Source organism: Rana temporaria, chromosome 2 (assembly GCF_905171775.1).
Source record: "Rana temporaria chromosome 2, aRanTem1.1, whole genome shotgun sequence".
Classification (NCBI taxonomy): Eukaryota; Metazoa; Chordata; class Amphibia; order Anura; family Ranidae; genus Rana; species Rana temporaria.
In genome coordinates this window covers 455,803,403-455,823,724 of record NC_053490.1, presented here as the reverse complement: position 1 = coordinate 455,823,724, position 20,322 = coordinate 455,803,403, and the positions used below count along the sequence as shown (strand labels likewise).

The 20,322-nt window shown below is 41.9% G+C and overlaps 1 protein-coding gene across 7 annotated transcripts in view; it reads left to right on the top strand.

Annotated features, from left to right (window-relative positions):
• Window positions 1-20,322, top strand: part of MYO18A (myosin XVIIIA) — a 475,424-nt gene that overhangs the window by 183,526 nt on the left and 271,576 nt on the right. For 4 of the 7 annotated variants that reach the window (XM_040338540.1, XM_040338544.1, XM_040338546.1 and 1 more), the window contains 5 exons: window positions 4,296-4,364; window positions 7,189-7,276; window positions 13,947-14,053; window positions 15,921-16,097; window positions 20,036-20,246. In XM_040338540.1, the coding sequence (XP_040194474.1) occupies window positions 4,296-4,364; window positions 7,189-7,276; window positions 13,947-14,053; window positions 15,921-16,097; window positions 20,036-20,246 (652 nt within the window). The remainder of the gene's footprint in view (window positions 1-4,295; window positions 4,365-7,188; window positions 7,277-13,946; window positions 14,054-15,920; window positions 16,098-20,035; window positions 20,247-20,322) is intronic. The other 3 variants (XM_040338545.1, XM_040338542.1, XM_040338541.1) reach the window with 1 other exon arrangement.

Below are 20,322 nucleotides of genomic sequence, written 5' to 3'. Positions count from 1 at the left end.
CATGTGTGCAGTGTAACCCTCTCCTGGTGACTTGGGGCATTCATTGATGACACAGTGCAGAATCCAACAAGATCTTGGCTTTGTTGCTGGGATTTACTGCACATTATTGCTATTTCTGCAACATTATTAAAGAGTCTCCTACTGAGCGAAATATGGGGTCTGCTATTGCTGAACTCTGTATTCAAAGCCATTGGATCAGTATGATGGCAAGACAACCAACATTTTGAGAAGGAAAGACTAATGCCGGCTACACACAAAGTTTTTTTCCGTCAGAATAAACTCCGATTGGGTTTTTTCCGACAGAATTCGGCCCCGTACACACGACCAGTTTCCTCGGCAGAATTCAGCTTCCGACCGAGTTTCTGGCTGAATTCTGCCGAGGAAACTGGCCGTGTGTACACTTTCGGCCGAGGAAGCCGACGAGGACCTCGGCGAGGAAATAGAGAACATGTTCTCTATTTCCTCGTTGTTCTATGGGAGCTCTCCTCCCGCCGAGGTCCTCGGCGGCTTCAGGGCTGAACTGGCCGAGGAACTCGACGTGTTTGGCACGTCGAGTTCCTCGGCCGTGTGTACGAGGCCTTCCACTCAAGCTGTCTTGCATACACATAGACACACCAAATTCTGACTGTCAAAAATGCGGTGACGTACAAAATTACAACGAGCCTTGAAAAATTAAGTTCAATGCTTCCGAGCATGCGTCAAATTGTTTCCAAGCATGCATGTTTTTTCTCCGTCGGAATCCCATACAGACTAACGGAATTTCCAATGGAAAAAGTCCGATGGGGCATGCATACGGTCGGAATATCCGATGAAAAAATGCCGTCTGACTTTTTTTAATCAGAAATTCCGACCGTGTGTATGCGGCATAAGGCCTATTTAATACTTGCGGAAATATAAAAGCAGCCTTTAAAACAATAAAAACACATTTTCAAAATACATTTTTGTATGGTTCAGAACATTGGTGCAACGATCTAAAATGCAACAATGCATTAAAACAAAAAAAAAATTAAATAAAGAAAATTTTAAGTTTTGAGTGAAGTAATTGAAACACATATACCTGTATACACACATTTATATGAGTGTATAGGTGTAAACACTTGCAGAAGGATCAAGAGTTTTACATACTGTATTTATTGGCGTATAACACTCACTTTTTTACCCTGAAAATAGAGGGTAAACTGTGCCTGCGTATTATACGCAGGGGGGCGTGGAACGTTTTTTTCCTGAAACTTCCCTCTTAAAGTTAGGGTGCGTGTTATACGCCGATAAATACGGTATGTATACATGTTTATGCGCATGTACAGATCATAAACTTTTTTACTATTTTTTTTACTCTGGACCATTTCTGCCAGTAAGGTCCTGCATATAAACATCAGTAAATTATTACACCCGTATTTTAGAGGCCTTATATGTACTATACATTGGTTTTATAACTTTTATTCCTATATAGATGTCTAGATTGACTTGCAGAACTGTGAATACTAAAATGTCACCAAGTCATTTATCATTTTAAGAAAAAAAAAAGCCTTGTGCATGCCTGTGTTTTAATAATACTAAGATAATAATAAAAAAAAAAAGTGTAACTGTCGCATACTTGTATGGTCCATATACACACAATTTTCTGACCGATATTCTCAAGTTAGTTTTTATGGTCCATTTTCAATGGTAGTAGTTTAGTTTTCCCAATAAATGCCTTTTTGAAACATACAGTGATGAAAATAAGTATTTGAACACCCTGCTATTTTGCAAGTTCTCCCACTTGGAAATCATGGAGGGGTCTGAAATTGTTATCGTAGGTGCATGTCCACTGTGAGAGACCTAATCAAAAAAAATAAAAAATCCAGAAATCACAATGTATGATTTTTTTAACTATGTATTTATGATACAGCTGCAAATAAGTATTTGAACACCTGAGAAAATCAATGTTAATATTTGGTACAGTAGCCTTTGTTTGCAATTACAGAGGTCAAACGTTTCTTGTAGTTTATCACCAGGTTTGCACAGACTGGAGGAGGGATTTTGGCCCACTCCTCCACACAGATCTTCTCTAGATCAGTCAGGTTTCTGGGCTGTCGCTGAGAAACACAGAGTTTGAGCTCCCTCCAAAGATTCTCTATTGGGTTAGGTCTGGAGACTGGCTAGGCCACGCCAGAACCTTGATATGTTTCTTACAGAGCCACTCCTTGGTTATCCTGGCTGTGTGCTTCGGGTCATTGTCATGTTGGAAGACCCAGCCTCGACCCATCTTCAAAGCTCTAACTGAGGGAAGGAGGTTGTTGCCCAAAATCTTGCAATACATGGCCCCGGTCATCCTCTCCTTAATACAGTGCAGTCGCCCTGTCCCATGTGCAGAAAAACACCCCCAAAGCATGATGCTACCACCCCCATGCTTCACAGTAGGGATGGTGTTCTTGGGATGGTACTCATCATTCTTCTTCCTCCAAACACGGTTAGTGGAATTATGACCAAAAAGTTCTATTTTGGTCTCATCTGACCACATGACTTTCTCCCATGACTCCTCTGGATCATCCAAATGGTCATTGGCAAACTTAAGACGGGCCTTGACATGTGCTGGTTTAAGCAGGGGAACCTTCCGTGCCATGCATGATTTCAAACCATGACGTCTTAGTGTATTACCAACAGTAACCTTGGAAACGGTGGTCCCAGCTCTTTTCAGGTCATTGACCAGCTCCTCCCGTGTAGTCCTGGGCTGATTTCTCACCTTTCTTAGGATCATTGAGACCCCACGAGGTGAGATTTTGCATGGAGCCCCAGTCCGAGGGAGATTGACAGTCATATTTAGCTTCTTCCATTTTCTAATGATTGCTCCAACAGTGGACCTTTTTTCACCAAGCTGCTTGGCAATTTCCCCGTAGCCCTTTCCAGCCTTGTGGAGGTGTACAATTTTGTCTCTAGTGTCTTTGGACAGCTCTTTGGTCTTGGCCATGTTAGTAGTTGGATTCTTACTGATTGTATGGGGTGGACAGGTGTCTTTATGCAGCTAATGACCTCAAACAGGTGCATCTAATTTAGGATAATAAATGGAGTGGAGGTGGACATTTTAAAGGCAGACTAACAGGTCTTTGAGGGTCAGAATTCTAGCTAATAGACAGGTGTTCAAATACTTATTTGCAGCTGTATCATACAAATAAATAGTTAAAAAATCATAAATTGTGATTTCTGGAAATTTTTTTTTTGATTATGTCTCTCACAGTGGACATGCACCTATGGTGACAATTTCAGACCCCTCCATGATTTCCAAGTGGGAGAACTTGCAAAATAGCAGGGTGTTCAAATACTTATTTTCCTCACTGTACCTCTGTTTTAGTGCTCTTAGGTGGTCCGGAGTAGAAACACCCGTTCTCTGCCCTTTCCTGGTTCTCCTCTTATCTATTGAAGTGCTTCGTCCATGTTACCTACAAGTCTATCTCGCCTCCTCTTCGTAGGGGACCTCCTCGATCCTCAGACCTCTACTATTTTCTATCTATATCTTCTTGCATGGATTCCAATACCCCCTCCTTTCTGATGAAATGCAAATCTATCTCTCTACTCTCCAGCTCTTCCCTTCAGTTTCACAAATTTACTAACTGAAATAACGGTGTGGATGTCAAACCACTTCAAAAACGGAATCTTTCTAAAACCGAGTCTCTGTCGGCACCACACGGTTTGACAAAAGTCGATTTGTATAGTCCGCTTTTGTGGAAAGGAGACAGTTTTAAAATTGACTAATCGGTGACTACATCCAGTCAGATGCAGCCACTGCTTTGGTATTTTGACAGTTGAGTGCAGGCTGTCAGAATACAATAGCTGGCAGAGGGCAGATTTGTTCATCCATGCTTTTTAGCGCGGATCAAGGAATCGGTTAGATTCCTTTTTTTTTTTTAGCAAATAAAAGTCAGTGAGTATATGGACAGCTTAAGAATCACATTTTTGGGGTCGTCCCAAAGCCATAGTAAGGTGCCCATTCTTGAAAAATGGCTACATAATATAACTAAGGACCTCTGGTATAACAACAATCAATTTTCTGTTTCATTCATGTATTCCCATCTGCATATTATATTTAGTTCTATTTTGTTAAAATTATTCATACATCTGATTTAATCCCTTATATAAACTATTCACCATAGATTAAGTAATGTTATCATGTTGTAGTTGTTTCCCCCGATTGCTGCAGTGTAGATAATACAAGCTGCATTTCAGCATCAGTGAAATTAGATTCATTACTAGCTTTTTGTGGCTCCTGGACTGGCTTTGCAATAACCACTAACTAGACTTGCTTGCCTTCCTGTTGCCAGTCGTCCTCACATGGTGCCACGGAAGATGCCCCAGCTTCGCCTCTGAGCTCACCCGGTGCTCTGCCTCAGGTTGGCTGGTGATGTGTTATGCTATTGTTTTGTTGTGTGTTCATGTCTTTCCTGAAATTACCTGATCCATGATAGCAGGTTAGTTGTCACATTATCATATCCATTGTCCATTTTCCAATGATTAATATAATATGCATCCGCACAATGTACTATTCCTTTGCAGAACTGCACACATGTAAGCTCTACAACTATTTCAGGCTGGATATAGCACGCAGGATGGTAAGGAACTTAAATGTGCAAAATCAATAGGATTTAAAGACTACAGCCGGCCATACATGGACTGAAATTCAAACCGGTTCAGCAGGGACTGTTCGTATTTCGATTCGTGTACGGGCTAGCTGGTTGAACACATGTCGATTTGATCTACTTGCATACAATCAGCCTGTCCGGTGTTTACCAAACGATCAGTGCCACTGACTATAGCCGGTGGCACTAATTATTGTATTTTGCTGACGGGGAATGCTCACCACTGGCAAATGCTCAAAGGAGAAGTATGACCAAAGATTTTTTGGCCATACTTCTCCTATGGATCACAGGAGTGCAGTTCGTTCTGCTCTCCTGTAACCAATTTTTAGCTGACAGCTAAAGCTAGAACTAAAGGGTAGAACTAAGCGATCAGCAGTGTTTGATCGCTCAGCTCTCATTTCAGAGGCGGCAGGGGACAGATGCAGCATTGGATTGATGCTGCATCCACCTAGGTGATTATAAGGTGTTTTTTTTATTATTTTTTTTACTTCTCTTTTAGGCCCTTTTCACACGGACGGATAGAATTATGTGCTAAAAGCACACAATGCTTTCCCATGGCCCCATTTACAAAAATAGAATTGAATGCGTCCAGGAGCGATTTAGCGCAGCTATATGCACATAACCGCAGGTAATCGCAGTCTTTTGTGTCAACTGCGGATAGCAGCGTGAGAAAAAAAAAAACATGAAGCACATCATAATAAAAACAAAAAAAAGCATTGCTATTGCAATGACTACCGCAGCTAAACGCGGCTGTATGTCACCGCACGTAATCGCAATGTACAAATGCAGCTAATCGTAGTGCCTGGAGCCTTGAATTTCACAAAACATTTACATGCTTTTAACTGCGGCAAAACAGCCGTCCGTGTGAAAGGCACCTTAATGAGGGAACAGAGGTCACCTGGTGCCACACGTTAAACCCTATATCATAAACCATAAGCATTATAGGTTAGGCAAGCCATTCTCAACCAGGGTTCCTCCAGAGGTTGTTGGTTCCTTGAACTGTAGCTGATTGACCTCCCATCTGATGGTGTCTCCATAGTATTAGGGCCAAAACTATTCTGCAGAACCAGTGGCATGAAACCAACAATTGTTTTAACTGTCTAAAAGTGTTCTCCCCAGTGCCCTTGATGAATTGGTTTCAAGTTTCAACCTTTTTATCATAAAAAAAAAAGAGTCTGGTTTAGACAATAGAACTAAGCCAGCTGTTGTGTCCGCTGGGTTAACTCTGCAAATGCCCAATAACTGTCTGAATTTGTGTTACTTTGGTTAAAGCTGGCCATACACTGTTCAAATTTCGAACAGTTCTTGATGAACCAGCCAAAATCCACTTAGTGGGTGGCCGTGTCAGCCGCCTGATTTCCTATCAGATGCAGACACAGTTTGGGTATTTTGACAGTCGGCAGAGGTCCTGCTGTCAAGTCACAAATTCATCTCTGTTCATTGAGGCACCCTTTCATAATATCAATCTGTTAAAGCTACATTTTAGTTCTGGTACTATCCTGCTTGATTAAAAATGCATTAAATTGATAGGTTATTGCATCTGCTTTTTCTTAAATGCAGTCATCATTACAACTGATGACCAACATTTCTTTCTCATTTCTACATAGAAAAGAAAGAATATGCATTGATTTTCCAACGCTTTCCATACAACCTAAGATTATGATTGGTAGGGTAAGGGTTGTTTATTGTCCCAAAATAAACCTCTACATGCCTGATCTGTCCCAGTCATGGATGTGCCTACATTAGGCCTGTACCAGACAATGTGCCTCCCTTATTTTTCCTTGACCAGACAATGTGTAGTTGCCTTTACCATACAGATCATCATCTTAAATTTATTTTCTCAGAACTACCTGCTGCCATGTCCTGTTCTTCCTTCCGATGTGCTGTGTTTGCCTGTTTAGTGCATGCCAGTGTTTTTATTATGGTAATGTGTTCCAAAGGAACAGTAAACTGGGGTTGAAAATGGTAGAGAAGGGAACATCGTCGGATTAATATTGCTTCCCAATGAGAAGAAATGGCCTACACACTAGTAAATAAGGATGCAAAGACAAATTACTTGCAATCACATGCCATAAAACCCAAATATGGGCCTGGCTGTCCCCAAAATTGTGGTACTTGAGTTTTATGGCACGTGGTCTAAAGTAAATCTTTATTTTTTATTTTTTGGAATGCTTTGAATGCAAGGCCAGTTGTCTCACCTGTGAGGAAACTGGTGCACAAATTCACAGTTGCTTAATCGCATCTTCTGTAAGTTTTGATTGTTAATGATGAGATTTTGATTATTTTTTCGTTGTGAAGAGGCAAGGTTCGAGTAGATTTGTTTTGAGCCGTGTGTGTTTTTTTTTTCTTTTTCTTTTAATAATTTTAGGTATGTGTTTATCCCTTTATTATGCATGTGTTTGTGTGTAGTGTGCAGTGCCTTCATTTTCATTCATGTACATTCTCCTTGATTGTGAAAGGGTTTTCCCATCGTGTGTTATGAAATCAGGCTGTGCTAAGTTTTGGAGTGTGTAGAATCTTGTAAGACTGGCCTTTTTTTTATGAATTCATAATGATTGAGATTGTCTTCTTCCTACAGGCAAAGACAGAGGAGCAGATCTCTGCTGAGCAGAACTGGTATGAGACCGAGAAAGTGTGGCTGGTTCACAAAGAAGGATTCTCTCTTGGTATGTTATGAATTTTTGTATTGATTCCTCTGATACCACCTGATGCAGGAGGTCGAAAGGGGAGTTAGTGGGGTGATTTACTAAAACTGGGCAGTGCAAAATCTGGTTCAGCTGTGCTTGGTAGCCAATCCGCTTCTAACTACAGCTTGTTCAGTTACGATTTGACAAAAAGCTGGATTCTGGTTTCTATGCAGAGCTGCACCAGCTTTTGCGCTCTCCAGTAGTAGTAAATTGTTGCTTTCCCATCCCACCTCCTGCCATTAGTATATAAGTATGCTGAGAGCGTTCAACTTGAAGCCTACATGAGGGCAATGAAACTTTAGCTGGAGACATGAGCCTTCAGTGATGGTCTCTGATCACGGCAGCAACTTAATTTAGTCCCAGATGGCCCATGAGCCTACTGGGTATTTTGGGCTTCATTAGGAGACCCATTGGATCATCAGAATATCAACAGCCTATATTTTCAGGCATATTTGCAAACAGAATATTGTCACTAAAATTGGGACAGTTCTAAAAAAAAACAAGGAAGTTTTTGAGGCAATGTTTGCATTTTCATTTGACCTAAACTTAGAACTATGCATTGTGTCTCAGTTACCGATGAGGCTTTTATTGCTTTTGTACAATACGTATTCAGTACTGGTGTATTACACATTAAGTACATAAATATTTTCGCCTCAGTCCCTGTCCTCCCCTAAATAGCTCACAATCGAAAATCCCTACCACACACTATGGCCAATTTGGGAGGAAGCCAATTAACCTATTTTTTTTAGGTTTTTGGATTGCCAACTTATTGGTTTCTAATACAAATTTCATGCAGATATTGTCCTTGGTTGATTCACACCCAGGACCCAGAGATGACCACTTTTCCAATCTGTTGAGGAAAAGATGGTTATTGGTGACTTAAAGCGGAGCTTCACCCTAAAAACAAGTATATAACATTACATCCAGCATACTTCCGACATGTACAGTATGCTGTTTCTTTTTTTTTATATCGCTGTACATCCCGTCTTATTATTCTTTTCCACCCGGCTTCCGGGTTCTCACTCCCGCGGGGAGTAGGCGTTCCTATGAAGAGGCGTAGTGTCATCTGGGACTTAACCCAGATTGACGTGCGGATAAGGCACGTCACGCGTTCCGAAAATAGCCGAACTGGGAGTCGGCTCTATACGGCACCTGCGCACAGACTAGGAGCCGTGTAGAGCTGACTGCGCAGGCGCCGTATAGAGCCGACTCCAAGTTTATTTTCGGAACGCGTGACGCGCCTTACCTGCACGTCAATCATCTGGGCTAAGTCCCAGATGACACTACGCCTCTTCATAGGAACGCCTACTCGCTGCGGGAGTGTGAACCCGGAAGCCGGGTGGAAAAGAATAATAAGACGGTATGTACAGCGATAAAAAAAAAAAAACGCATATGGTACATGTCAAAGTATGCTGGATGTAATGGTATATACTTGTTTTTAGGGTGAACCTCCGCTTTAAAGAGGAAGTAAACCCTGATGGGTTTTACTTCCTCTATATTTCCCTGCAAAGGTAAAGCATAACGGGCTACTATGCATCGCATAGTAGCTCATTATGTGTCACTTGCCTGAAACTGAAGCCTGCGATGTCCCTAATTTCCTTGCCTCGACAAAGCGTCCATCTTGCACCCTCTTCCTTCCGGGTATCGCGGCTCTGGTGCTGTGATTGGCCGGAGCCGCGATGATGTCATGGCACGATCTCCTTTAGAAACGTCACGATCGCCATTTCTAAAGATTTCTAAACGACGTAGACATCGGCGCCCGTCTCTTTTGCAAATATCTCCTAAACCGTGAAAGTTTAGAAGATATTTCGAGCACCTACAGGTAAGCTTTAATCTAGACTTACCTGTCGGTAAAAGTGGTTGTAAAGGGTTCACAACCACTCATATTTTAAAACATCTTTACATTTTGGTAATTCACATGCAGATCCTTCATCTAATGGCAGGGAGTCTGGATTCTACTCTCGTACACAAGAAGGTTTCAAAGTGTGTCCCCAGGGACACACAGTGCTGATTATTATCATGAATATTACTGTAAATATGTTTGCCTTTGTCCCTAGGAGTGACTTTGAAGCAGAAGCAGTACTTTACTGATGATGTGTTATGGTAATAATGACTTATAAATGAGTTGAGGACTTTTATATTGTCTGATATTCTGGATCTCATTTTCAGTAGTGATCCTTAATGAGACTTGGCATGATTTTATCAAGCTGTTCTTCAATACAAATTTTACTATCTGGGCATTCAAATGAATATGTTTCATGCCCCATCGCCATAACTTTAAATAGCCAAAGCTGTGTCTAGTGAATCTGAATACAAAGTACTTTATTAACTACGTATCGTGTTGCCTGGAAGGTCTGTACTAACTAATTCTCTTAAATATATCAGTATACATGGCCTGTTTGTGGAATGAAGTCGGTTTGTGCTTGAAGTGTCTGTTTGCAGATACAAGCTTGCCAGGGCTTTTTAATGGAAATTAAGTTAAAACTGATTTGTGCTGTGAATTTGTCCTAAAACCATTTTTCCCTCATGCCCCAACTCTCCTCCGGTGAAAATTTGTTCTTGTTTAAAAAAAGTGTATCTAAACCCAAGGACTACATAATTTCCTTCTCCTTGGCTCCCTAGAGCTAAACTTCAGGAATAGTATTTTTGCATTCTTCAATTGGACCAGCTTGGCCCAGTCTGCTATCTAGAGGGCTACTAGGGATTCTATAAGTCCTGTAGTAGCCCATGCCACATACAGTAAGAGCTGTGTTGTTTGTGAGCAGATTTCCCTCTGCGCACTGACTTCAAGGGTTGCTTGGCACCTCTGCCATTCATATAACTCCTTGTATTTTTTTTTTTTTCCCCACAAATAAATCTTTATTGAAAGTTTTAAAAGATAATACAAGTAGTACCAGCATACATATAACCAAGTGCTAGGCAAAAGATTCCAGTTAGCAATATACACAGAGTTTTGCATTCGCAGGAAAACAAAAGAACAAAAGAGGAGTAGATCCAGCGAACGCCGTCTCCATGTGGTGGTTATCAGGCGGCCTCACATAAACGTATCAACGTCTGGGGTAGTATTGTTAAAATAATATGTGGCAGTGTATAACAGGCCTGCCTGAGTTACGTTGTGAGGGGAACCATAGAAGAAACATAATATTTAAAGTCGCTTCTAAAGGTACTATGAGCTAAAGAAGGATTAGAGGATGTGACCGACCTCTATGTCAGTCCACACTTCCAGTTTTCATGTGAAAACTAGAACTAAAAGACTATATAAAAAAAAAATAATAAAAAAAAAGGAGAAATCAGAAAACGGTGAAAAGGGAGAAGAAAAAAGAAAGACAGAATAGACAATGGTCAGAGAGCAGAGAGAGAAGAAAAGAGAAAAAAGAAAAAGGAAAGATGGAGTGTAGTAGGGGGAGGGGGATGGAGCAGATGATGGGGGCACTGTAAGCGGAGGATGTGGAGAGGGGGTGGGAACACCACCAACTGCCCTCCCCAGTAGAGTGTAGGCCTCATGAAAGGTATAGCAACCTATCACGTATTCATCAAGGGTTGTCTCGGGTCAAGTCCTGGTAACTTTGCGATTTCCGGTAGTCAAGCCAGGGCGTCCATGTCGCCGAAAAGCAAGCTATTCTGTCCTGCGCGGTGCAAATCAGCTCCTCCATCATTGCTATCTGGTCAACCCGCGCCAGCCATTCTTTTATGGAAGGGGGTGACTTAGACTTCCAGTGTGCAGGTAGACACAGCCTGGCGGCATTGATCAAATGCATAGCTAATGATCTATAATATTTTTTACTGGAGATCTTGGATAGGTGTAGGAGGTATTGCGCTGGCGTGAATTCCAGAGGAAGTGAAGTTATTTCAGTTGCCACTTCATGGACTTTCCTCCAGTACGACTGAATCAGTGGGCATGTCCACCAGATGTGAAGGAGAGAGCCCAGATCCTGCTCACATCTCCAGCACTGGTTTGAGACTGTCGGGATAAATTTATGCAGTATTTCCGGAGTCCTGTACCACCTTGTTTTGATTTTGTAAGCGTTCTCCTGCGTGTGGGCATTTAAGGAGCCCTTATGAATATAAAGATGCACTCGATCCCAAGCAGCATCATCTATTACTGTGTCCAGCTCAGCCTCCCAAAAGGCATGCTCCGATTTCAGAGAAGCATAAGGTTCCCCGAACATTGCGGGATAAAGTCCCGAAATTAGATGACTCTGGGGAGAGGAGCTAGCGCACAGTGATTCCAGAACAGTAGGAGATTTTGCAAAGCTTTCCCTATTTGTAGGACTGTCTAGGAAATGTCTCAATTGGAAATAGGCCCAAAGGGGGAACGACTTTGTGGTGGACAATGAAGCTAGTTCGCCCTGCCGGAGAAACCGTCCTCTGGAAAAAAAGTGTTTGGCCTGCATATCTGTGTAAGGCCATTCCGCTGCTAGAAAGGGCCCTTCCATGCCAGGAGGAAAATCTGGGTTGCCCCTGAGAGGTGTGATCGCACAGCATGTGGAGGAAAGAGAGTGAATTTTGCAAGCCCTATCAAAGGCATGTAGAGTCGCTCCAACCAGCGGGTGGGAATTGACAGCAGCCGGAAAGTGTTTCTTCGAGAACCAGGGGAGGGAGTGGAGTTCAGTACCCAAAATCAATTTTTCTAGCAACACCCAGCCCTTATAATTAGTATGGAGCCTCCAGTCTACTACCCGGGCCAGGTGTACTGCCCAGTAGTACCTCTGCAAATCTGGTAGCCCAATTCCACCTTTTGACTTTGGTAGTACTAACTTTGCCCACCCCACTCGCGCCACCTTAGAGCCCCAAATAAAGGCTCTGCACATATGCTTGTAAGCTTTAAAAAAGGAGGGCGGCAAACGAATCGGGATAGTCTGGAGTTTGTACAATAGGCGGGGGAGCACTGTCATCTTTAAGATTGAAGCCCGACCAAACCAGGAGATGGTGGGGGCTTCCCACCTGCGTAGATCCTGCTGTATACTTCTCAATTCTGACAGGAAATTCTTTTCATACAGGTCTGTAAGTTTACTAGGAAGTTGGATACCTAAGTAAGTGATAGCATCTGTTTTCCAGCGAAAAGGAAAGTTCACCTGACATAATTGCACTAGTTTAGGGGGCAAGGAAACGTTTAGCGCATAGGACTTTGAATAATTAATTTTCAGATTCGAGATGGTCCTAAACTGTTCTAATACTGGCATAAGATTGGGCAGGGACGTCAGCGGGGATGAAAGAAATAGCAAAATATCATCCGCAAAGGCGGCAATCTTGTATTTCCGCTGATGTACCTCCACACCTTTTATATTCGGATTTGCATGTACTTTTATTTTAATACCTACAAGGCATTCTTTGATTGGATGAGGTAGAGAATATTACATCACAACCCCCACTCTTCACCTCAACCAGAGAATGCTGTGTATTCATCTATGAATGGCAGGGGTGCTGAGTGAGCGATCCCCTGTTTTGAGTGTGCAGAGGGGGAAGCCACTTGCACAGAACCCAGAAGTTTGCAGCTCTCACTGTATGTAGTTACAACTACTACAGTGATTTTCAGCCTCCCCAGCGCCCCTCTGGATATCGATATGTGAGCTGACATTGGGCCAGCTATGCCCTCTTGCAGCTTCTTGATCCTCTGCAGCCCATGAGTATAGACTTCCAGGAGCCCAGCTCCCTTGTGTCAGTACCCAGGCCTGGCAGCCAACTAGTAGGCCTTGAACACTGTCAAATGACAGGTGGCATGAAATCGCCACTCCCCTGGGTCACATTTCACAGCCAATCCCAACACCAACTGCATAGGAGCAAAGAGCTGTGAGGCACCACAAGGTAAGTATATGGAGTACAAAGATGCCATCTCCAGAGACACGGTCACTTTGCCCTTAATGGACAAGGACACAATATTTTAAAGGGTTACTAAACCCACAACCGTTAAATCAGTCTATAGATGCAGTAAAACATGCTTGTTGTGGAACCTAAGGGATTAATCCCCTGCATTATGTTAAAAAAGGCTGTTTGAACCTGTCTTATCTGATCCTCCCCTTCTTCCACAGTCCCCAAACCATCTGCTGATAGAACAGAGCATTGGGGGCAAGCTGCACATGCTCAGTTTGGTGTGTTTTGCTAGAGAGTTTTTATTTATTTTTTCTCTTGGGAGGAGTGCATGTGATCAGCACAGGGCCAATCAGCACTGTCCAGACAGAGGGTCAGGGGTCTTGCAGCCTCATAGGACAATCAGGGAGAATGAAAACTCCTACAAACTTTAACCAGTGTTCTGCTGGACACTGATATAAGTTACAAGACTGCTCTAGCTGCTGCTGAGAAAAGGTATTTAGCCGTTTTTATATTTACTAAAATAATTGCATTTCCATGTTCTGTGTACTGCGGGAGACCAGATATAGTGTATGCAGGGTCCTGGGTCTAGTAACACTTTAAGGTGCACACCTTTTTCCTGTTGCTACCCTCAACCTATTAACTGTGTTTTGGAGTGTGTGAATTTAGGGTACTTCTAATCAGGTCAAAATGATCATTGCAATCTGGTTGGTTTGATCGGTCACCAAACAGAAAATATTCTAACCCAAAAATCCTATTTTATTTTTTTTTTTATTTTTTTTTATCCCATAATGATTTGGTATGACTTTATTGATATTCGTCTTGTGTTTTTTTCTTGCAGCAAATAAACTGAATGCTGAAAATGGCAATCTACCTGAAGGAAAAGAAAAAATTAAACTGGAGCATGATGGGAGTATACTGGACGTGGATGAAGATGACATTGAAAAGGTAGGTGTTCCATGTAAAGTACATACATGTAATGCATACAACTGGTTACATTATAACCTCAGATTGCCATATTATATCTTATTCAAACTTCTCTTGTATCACTTTCCTAAGCTAGGGCATGTCCCAAAAATAGGCAGCACAAGGTATCTGCATCATTAACTAAACATTTGTGTGCTTTGAAAGCCAGCTGATCCTGGTTGCACAATGCTTACTTGGAATTCTATTAGGTCTCCACTATTGTTTTACTGTCCAGCGATAGTATGATTAGCAATGGTTACCAGGCTCTCTCTGAATAGTATTACACAGAGAGGAAGTTGAACGAATCCTATTCTGACCTCAACTAGGGAATTCTTGGATCAGAAAGCTCCCTGGTTACACAGAAATGCATTTATTTAAAGTGGTTGCGTTAAAGTTAAAAAATGTCCTACTACCTGTTCCTTTCCCTTCTCTCTCCCTAAACACGTACCTGAGTCCTCTCTAGATTCAACACTGTCCCTGTCTTTTCCTCTTCTCAGTCACAAGATACACGGAGGGCAGCGGGAGCCATTGGCTCCTGCTGGTGTTGGTCAGATCCTGTGTCGAAGTAGCAGGCACATGGCACAGCTGCACTGTTTGTGTCTATGGACACCAGGGCCGCTCATAAGGCAGTACAGCAAGCCCTCCTGGGCCTCATCAGTTTAAAAGGGGGGCCCAGGCACCTGCTGAGCAGGAGGGCCAGCTGTACTGTCTTATTGCAGACACCAATCCTCTCCTGCCTCCCCTGCAGAGCTGCCAGCTTCTCCTGCTCTTCCTCCATACGGATGCATTGCAGAGGGATTGGTCCTAGCACATGTACCCCTTCCATCTGCTATCCGGGCCCCCACGTGTGCCCCTTTCACCCACAGCGCTGCTGGCTTCCCTCCTCTCTTCTCTAGCTGCCAACTGCTATGGGTACACAGGGGGATGTTTCAGGATTGAGAGCAGGGGAAGGGGCTGGTAAATAGGTAATTTACTGGCCCAAAATGTTTCTGATGTCTATAATAGGGATTAGTGTAGTTGTATTCTTAATGTGGTGTTTGCCTGCCTTACCTTGTAACAATAGACTCATGTTGTGGCTGCAATTTGTAGTGTCAACTTTTCCCTATTTGCTAAAGGACCAGGCAACTTCTTGTTCCAGGTCAGACAGCAGCCAATCCACTCCTCTGCATTTCCTCTGTGTTGCATCACAAATCTAGGAGTTACAATGTGATCAAAACACATTTCTTCCCTTTATTGCTCTGCCTGCTTGTGTTTGATCTAATTACTGCAGCACACTAGACTGAGAGACCTAGGGATTGTGGGATCTGTAGTTTCTTAACAGAAAATGTTAGTTCTCAGACAGAGGCCATGCAATAACCTGTGCCATTACATTTACCATGCCTCATGTTTGAACAAAAGCAAAACTTCTGACAAATGAATGTGAAGATTTTCTCGTCAGTAGATATTTCTTAGTGGATTGAGCCCAAGTATTGAGTTTACCGTGTAACTAAAGAAGTTTAATAATGATGGTCAATTTGAACACATTTTCAGGAGAAATTCTAAAAATTCTAAAAATCTTGGAACCATGCAGGAAGTCAGGGATAACTGGGGACTATTGAGGTTACAAGAATCATTCCCTATATAGTAGTAGGAACAGGCTTTGAAAATCCATCATTTCCTCATCTAGGTTTTTTTATATCGACTCTCATGCTGGCTTCAGCCATTAGTCCTTATCATTTTGCAATGTACAGGAAAATTGCCTTTCAAGCTCAGACATTTGTTTTACCAAAAACCATTCTGGAGGGCTGTCTTGTATACAGTGATTTGTGATGAGCTTAGAAACCTAAATGAATCGTTTATTTTTATACAGGCAAATCCTCCATCCCATGATCGAGTGGAAGACTTGGCATCGCTGGTTTACCTGAATGAGGCTAGTGTACTGCATACTTTACGGCAACGCTATGGAGGCAACCTGATACATACCTATGCTGGACCTGCCATGGTCATCATGAATCCCATGAGTTCACCTTCTATATATTCTGAGAAGGTAGGATTACACACAGTAATTATTAAAGTGATACTAAAGTCTCAGTTGTTTTAGCCTAAAATAAACAAGTTCTACTTACCTGCCCTGAATAATGGTTTTGTCCAGATCCTCCTCTTCTTGGGTCCCTCACCGGCATCCTGGCCCCTCCCTTCTGTTGAGTGCCCCCACAACAAGCAGCATGCTATAGGAGCACCTGAGCCGAGCCACAGCTCCCTGTGTCTGTTCAGACACGGAGCCGTAGCCCGGCCACCGGCCCCTTTCTTTCCTCCCTCATTGGCTCACTGACTTTGATTGACAGCAGTGGAAGCCAATGGTGCCACGCTGCTATCTCAGCCAATGAGCAGGGGAGTCATGGGCAGCTGAGACACTCCTGCAATATCGCTGGATGGAGATGGTGCTCATGTAAGTATTAGGGGGGATGAGGGGGGCTGCTGCACACAGAAGGCTTTTTATCTTCATGCATAGAATGCTCTAAGATTAAAAACCTTCTGCCTTTACAATCACTTTAAAGTGTAATTGCAGCCAAGTATCCTCAAATTGTGGGGATTAGGATAGAACCTCTGATCGTGTTTTGGTGACCATTGCCACTACAAAAGATAGCGCTCTAAATATTTACAGCTTACACTGACACAGGAAGTGTGGAAACATATCTTCCAGTGGGGAACTGTCAAAGCTAGGATCTCCACACAATTTTCTGTTACATAAAGTGGCAGAATGGATCCCAGCCAACCCTTAGATAAATACATTTAATCTTCAAACCTAAGGTGCATTTTTATTTTTTTTAAACTGTGGCCACTTGAGAAGGACTAAACCAGCAGCTATTGAGGAAAGCCCAGTAGTTTTGAAATGACTGTAGGTTCTATATATATATATATATATATATATATATATATATATATATATATATATATATATATATATATATAGCTCCACCTAGTGCATAACTTGAGAATTGCATGGTTTGATGGATAAGATTATGGATCTCAATAACCACTGGCCACCCAAGCCAATTCTGGCATTTCTCTCCTACATGTAAAAATCATCTTTTTTGTGCTAGTAAATTACTCAGAAATTCCAAACATATATATATATATATATACACACACAGTGCCTTGAAAAAGTATTCACACCCCTTGACATTTTCCACATTTTGTCATGTTACAACCAAAAACATAAATGTATTTTATTGGGATTTTATGTGCTAAACCAAAACTAAGTGGCACATAATTTTGAAGCGGAAGGAACATGATAAATGGTTTTCAAAGTGTGGCGTGCATTTGTATTCAGGCCCCCCCCCCCGAGTCAATACTTTGTAGAACCACCTTTCTCTGCAATTACAGCTGCAAGTCTTTTTGGTGATGTCTCTACCAGCTTTGCACATCTAGAGAGTGACATTTGTGGACGCTATTTACTAATTAGGTGACTTCTGAAGGCAATTGGTTGATTTTAGTTGGGGGTTTTAGAGTAAAGAGGGCTGAATACAAATGCACGCCACACTTTTCAGATATTTATTCGTAAAAAAAATTGAAAACCATTTATCATTTTCCTTCCACTTTACAATTATGTGCCACTTTGAATTGGTCGATCATATAAAATCCCAATAATATCCATTAACGTTTTTGGTTGCAAGATAACAAAATGTGGAACAATTTTAATTGGTATGAATAGCATAGACCCCAGGGAATAATGTGGTGGCCATTGCAATATTTTACGTCTCTCTGTTTTAAAAAAAATACACTTTAATGAATTTAAATGCAAGAAAACACAATAGATGGCACACGTTTTGATAAAATATAAAAAATGTTATGCCAAGTAAATAGATACCAAATGTGACGCTTTAAAATTACGCACTCTTGTGAAATGGCGCCAAACTACGGTACTTAAAAACCTCCATAGCCCCTGCTGCACAGGGATGGTGGTGGTTTTTGATCAGGAGAGTATGCTTGCTCCTGTCATGCTAGAGGCAAGCGCTCAATTGATAGAGCATCTTTGCTTCTCAGCAGGATAGGCTGATTGTTTACAATGGGAATTTATCAGCCAGTCCTCGAAGGTGCCTGCTGCTCATATCCTACAGGTATGGCCTTTAAGCAACATTTTTCGTACCTGCATAATGTTTTTAACCTACTGCCCTAAAATGTCAGTTCTAGTCAGCGTCGGCTTTGAATATAATTTTGCTTTGAAGAGAAGGTATGTTTTATGATTGGACTGAGACATTGTGTTCTTGCTTTTAGTGCAGTCCTTTACAAATGACCAGATACCGTTTTATATGTCAGGTGTACTTTTTTCATCAGTAAAAATTCCTGCTGCTGCATTGTTCATAACATCCCAGTACCAGTCTTTCTCTTAGCTGCTCGGTGTTGCAGAAGCCTCTCTCTAGCGTATAAATATCCCCCAAGGCATTATTTCCCAAATTCCTTGCACAACAGAACTGATACAGCCTACAGTGAACAGGTCACATTGATCGCTAGGTGATGGGTATATCTGAAGCTGGCTCCTGTTGTGTTTTCCTTCAGCTTTTTATGAAATACAGTAGTAGGCCTCCGGGGATGCCATTCTGCTCCTAAATTAGCCTTCCTCTTCAGCAGCACAGACCCCTTATTTTCCAGTACAGAGACATCCGTCTTGTCGGGTTTCATTATAAATTTACTCTGATGTGCGATACATCAGGGCAGGCCAGGTCATTCAAACCCCGTCGGTTCTTTTTCCGGTTTCCCAGTTAAATGTTCTCGTAGTTGCCATGGCAACAAAATTTCCCCAGAGCTATAACTGTGCAGGTACATTCACTCCTAATTATGGTCGCAGTCAAGTTTCCTAATAAAATCATCCCTTATCTTCCATCAGCTCTGTCATTTCTAAAAGCCATTTCTATGAAGCACTGAAAGCTCTCTGAGAAGTTTAAGATTTAAACAAGAGAAGGCTAGATCATTTTGTGTCGGGGATAAACTGCCGCGTTTTGCTTTCAGTGACCTACAGCTCGCTCTTCCTTCCGACAATTTCATCAATTTACTTATTTTCAAGGAACAAGACTGACACATGTGCTGTAATTCAGAGGAGATAGACTTGTTATGGCCTAATAGCAGTTTTAAATCTTATCTTCTAAAATCCTGTAATAAAGAAAAAAAGTCAAGATGTTCTAGTTCTGCCCTCGTATGCCCAGCTCTGCCATCATTCCTCTCCAGTTCTGGTATGAAGTACTGGTCTAAGCACTGCTCCTTTACTTTGTCCAGCGGAGAAAAATGAGAGCATTGCTCAGGGTATGAAATTCAATTGGAGCGTCGCTTCGAAAATTTTACAGAAGTAAAGCGTCTGATTAATTATTATGTATGATAGCCTTGGAAGGGGAGTGAGCCTCATGCTCCCCACAACTGGAAGTAATAAGTAGATCAGTGTTTTTTCTATGGGCGCACAGTAGAGCTCCACAATTCTGGGCAAAATGAGAATCACGATTTTTTTTGCTTAGAATAAAGATCACGATTCTCGTGGCGCAACATCTTTCACATTTTACAAAAATAAATTGGGCTAACTTTACTGGTTATTTTTTCCTAAAAAAATGCATTTGAAAGACCGCTGCGCAAATACAGTGTGACATAAAATATTGCAACAACCATAATTTTAACTTGAAACCAACAAATGTCAGAAAAAGGTTTAGGGGCAGATCCACAAAGAGAGTACGCCGGCGTATCCACTTAGGCGCATGTTGCACGAAGCGCGTTAAGATCTTGGTCTCTGTTTGAGCTATGATGCCTGCTATGTTTTTTTCATAATGGATTTAATAAAGTTTGTTCGATTTCCTGGCGTTTTGGAGTGCGGTCCACCTCTGTGCATATTTGCCATAAATGACCAAGCTTTCATATCGCAGTTCATTTCACTGCTATAATAATCATGTCCAGTCATACTACTTGGTTTGCTCTCCTCTGAAATAATTTCTCTTATTCCAGGTGATGCATATGTTCAAAGGATGTCGAAGGGAAGACACATCTCCTCATATTTACGGCGTGGCCCAAGCTGCATACTGGAATATGCTCATGACTCGCCAGGACCAGTCAATTGTCTTACTGGGAAGTAGTGGTTCTGGCAAGACCACAAGCTGTCAGCATCTTATCCAATATCTGGCTACTGTGTCCGGCAGCACAGGAAAGATTCTGTCAGGTATTGCGTATTGTAGATATATCTAATGTTCCTTGCTCTCATTGGGTATAATTGTTTCAGCATTAAAAAATATCTA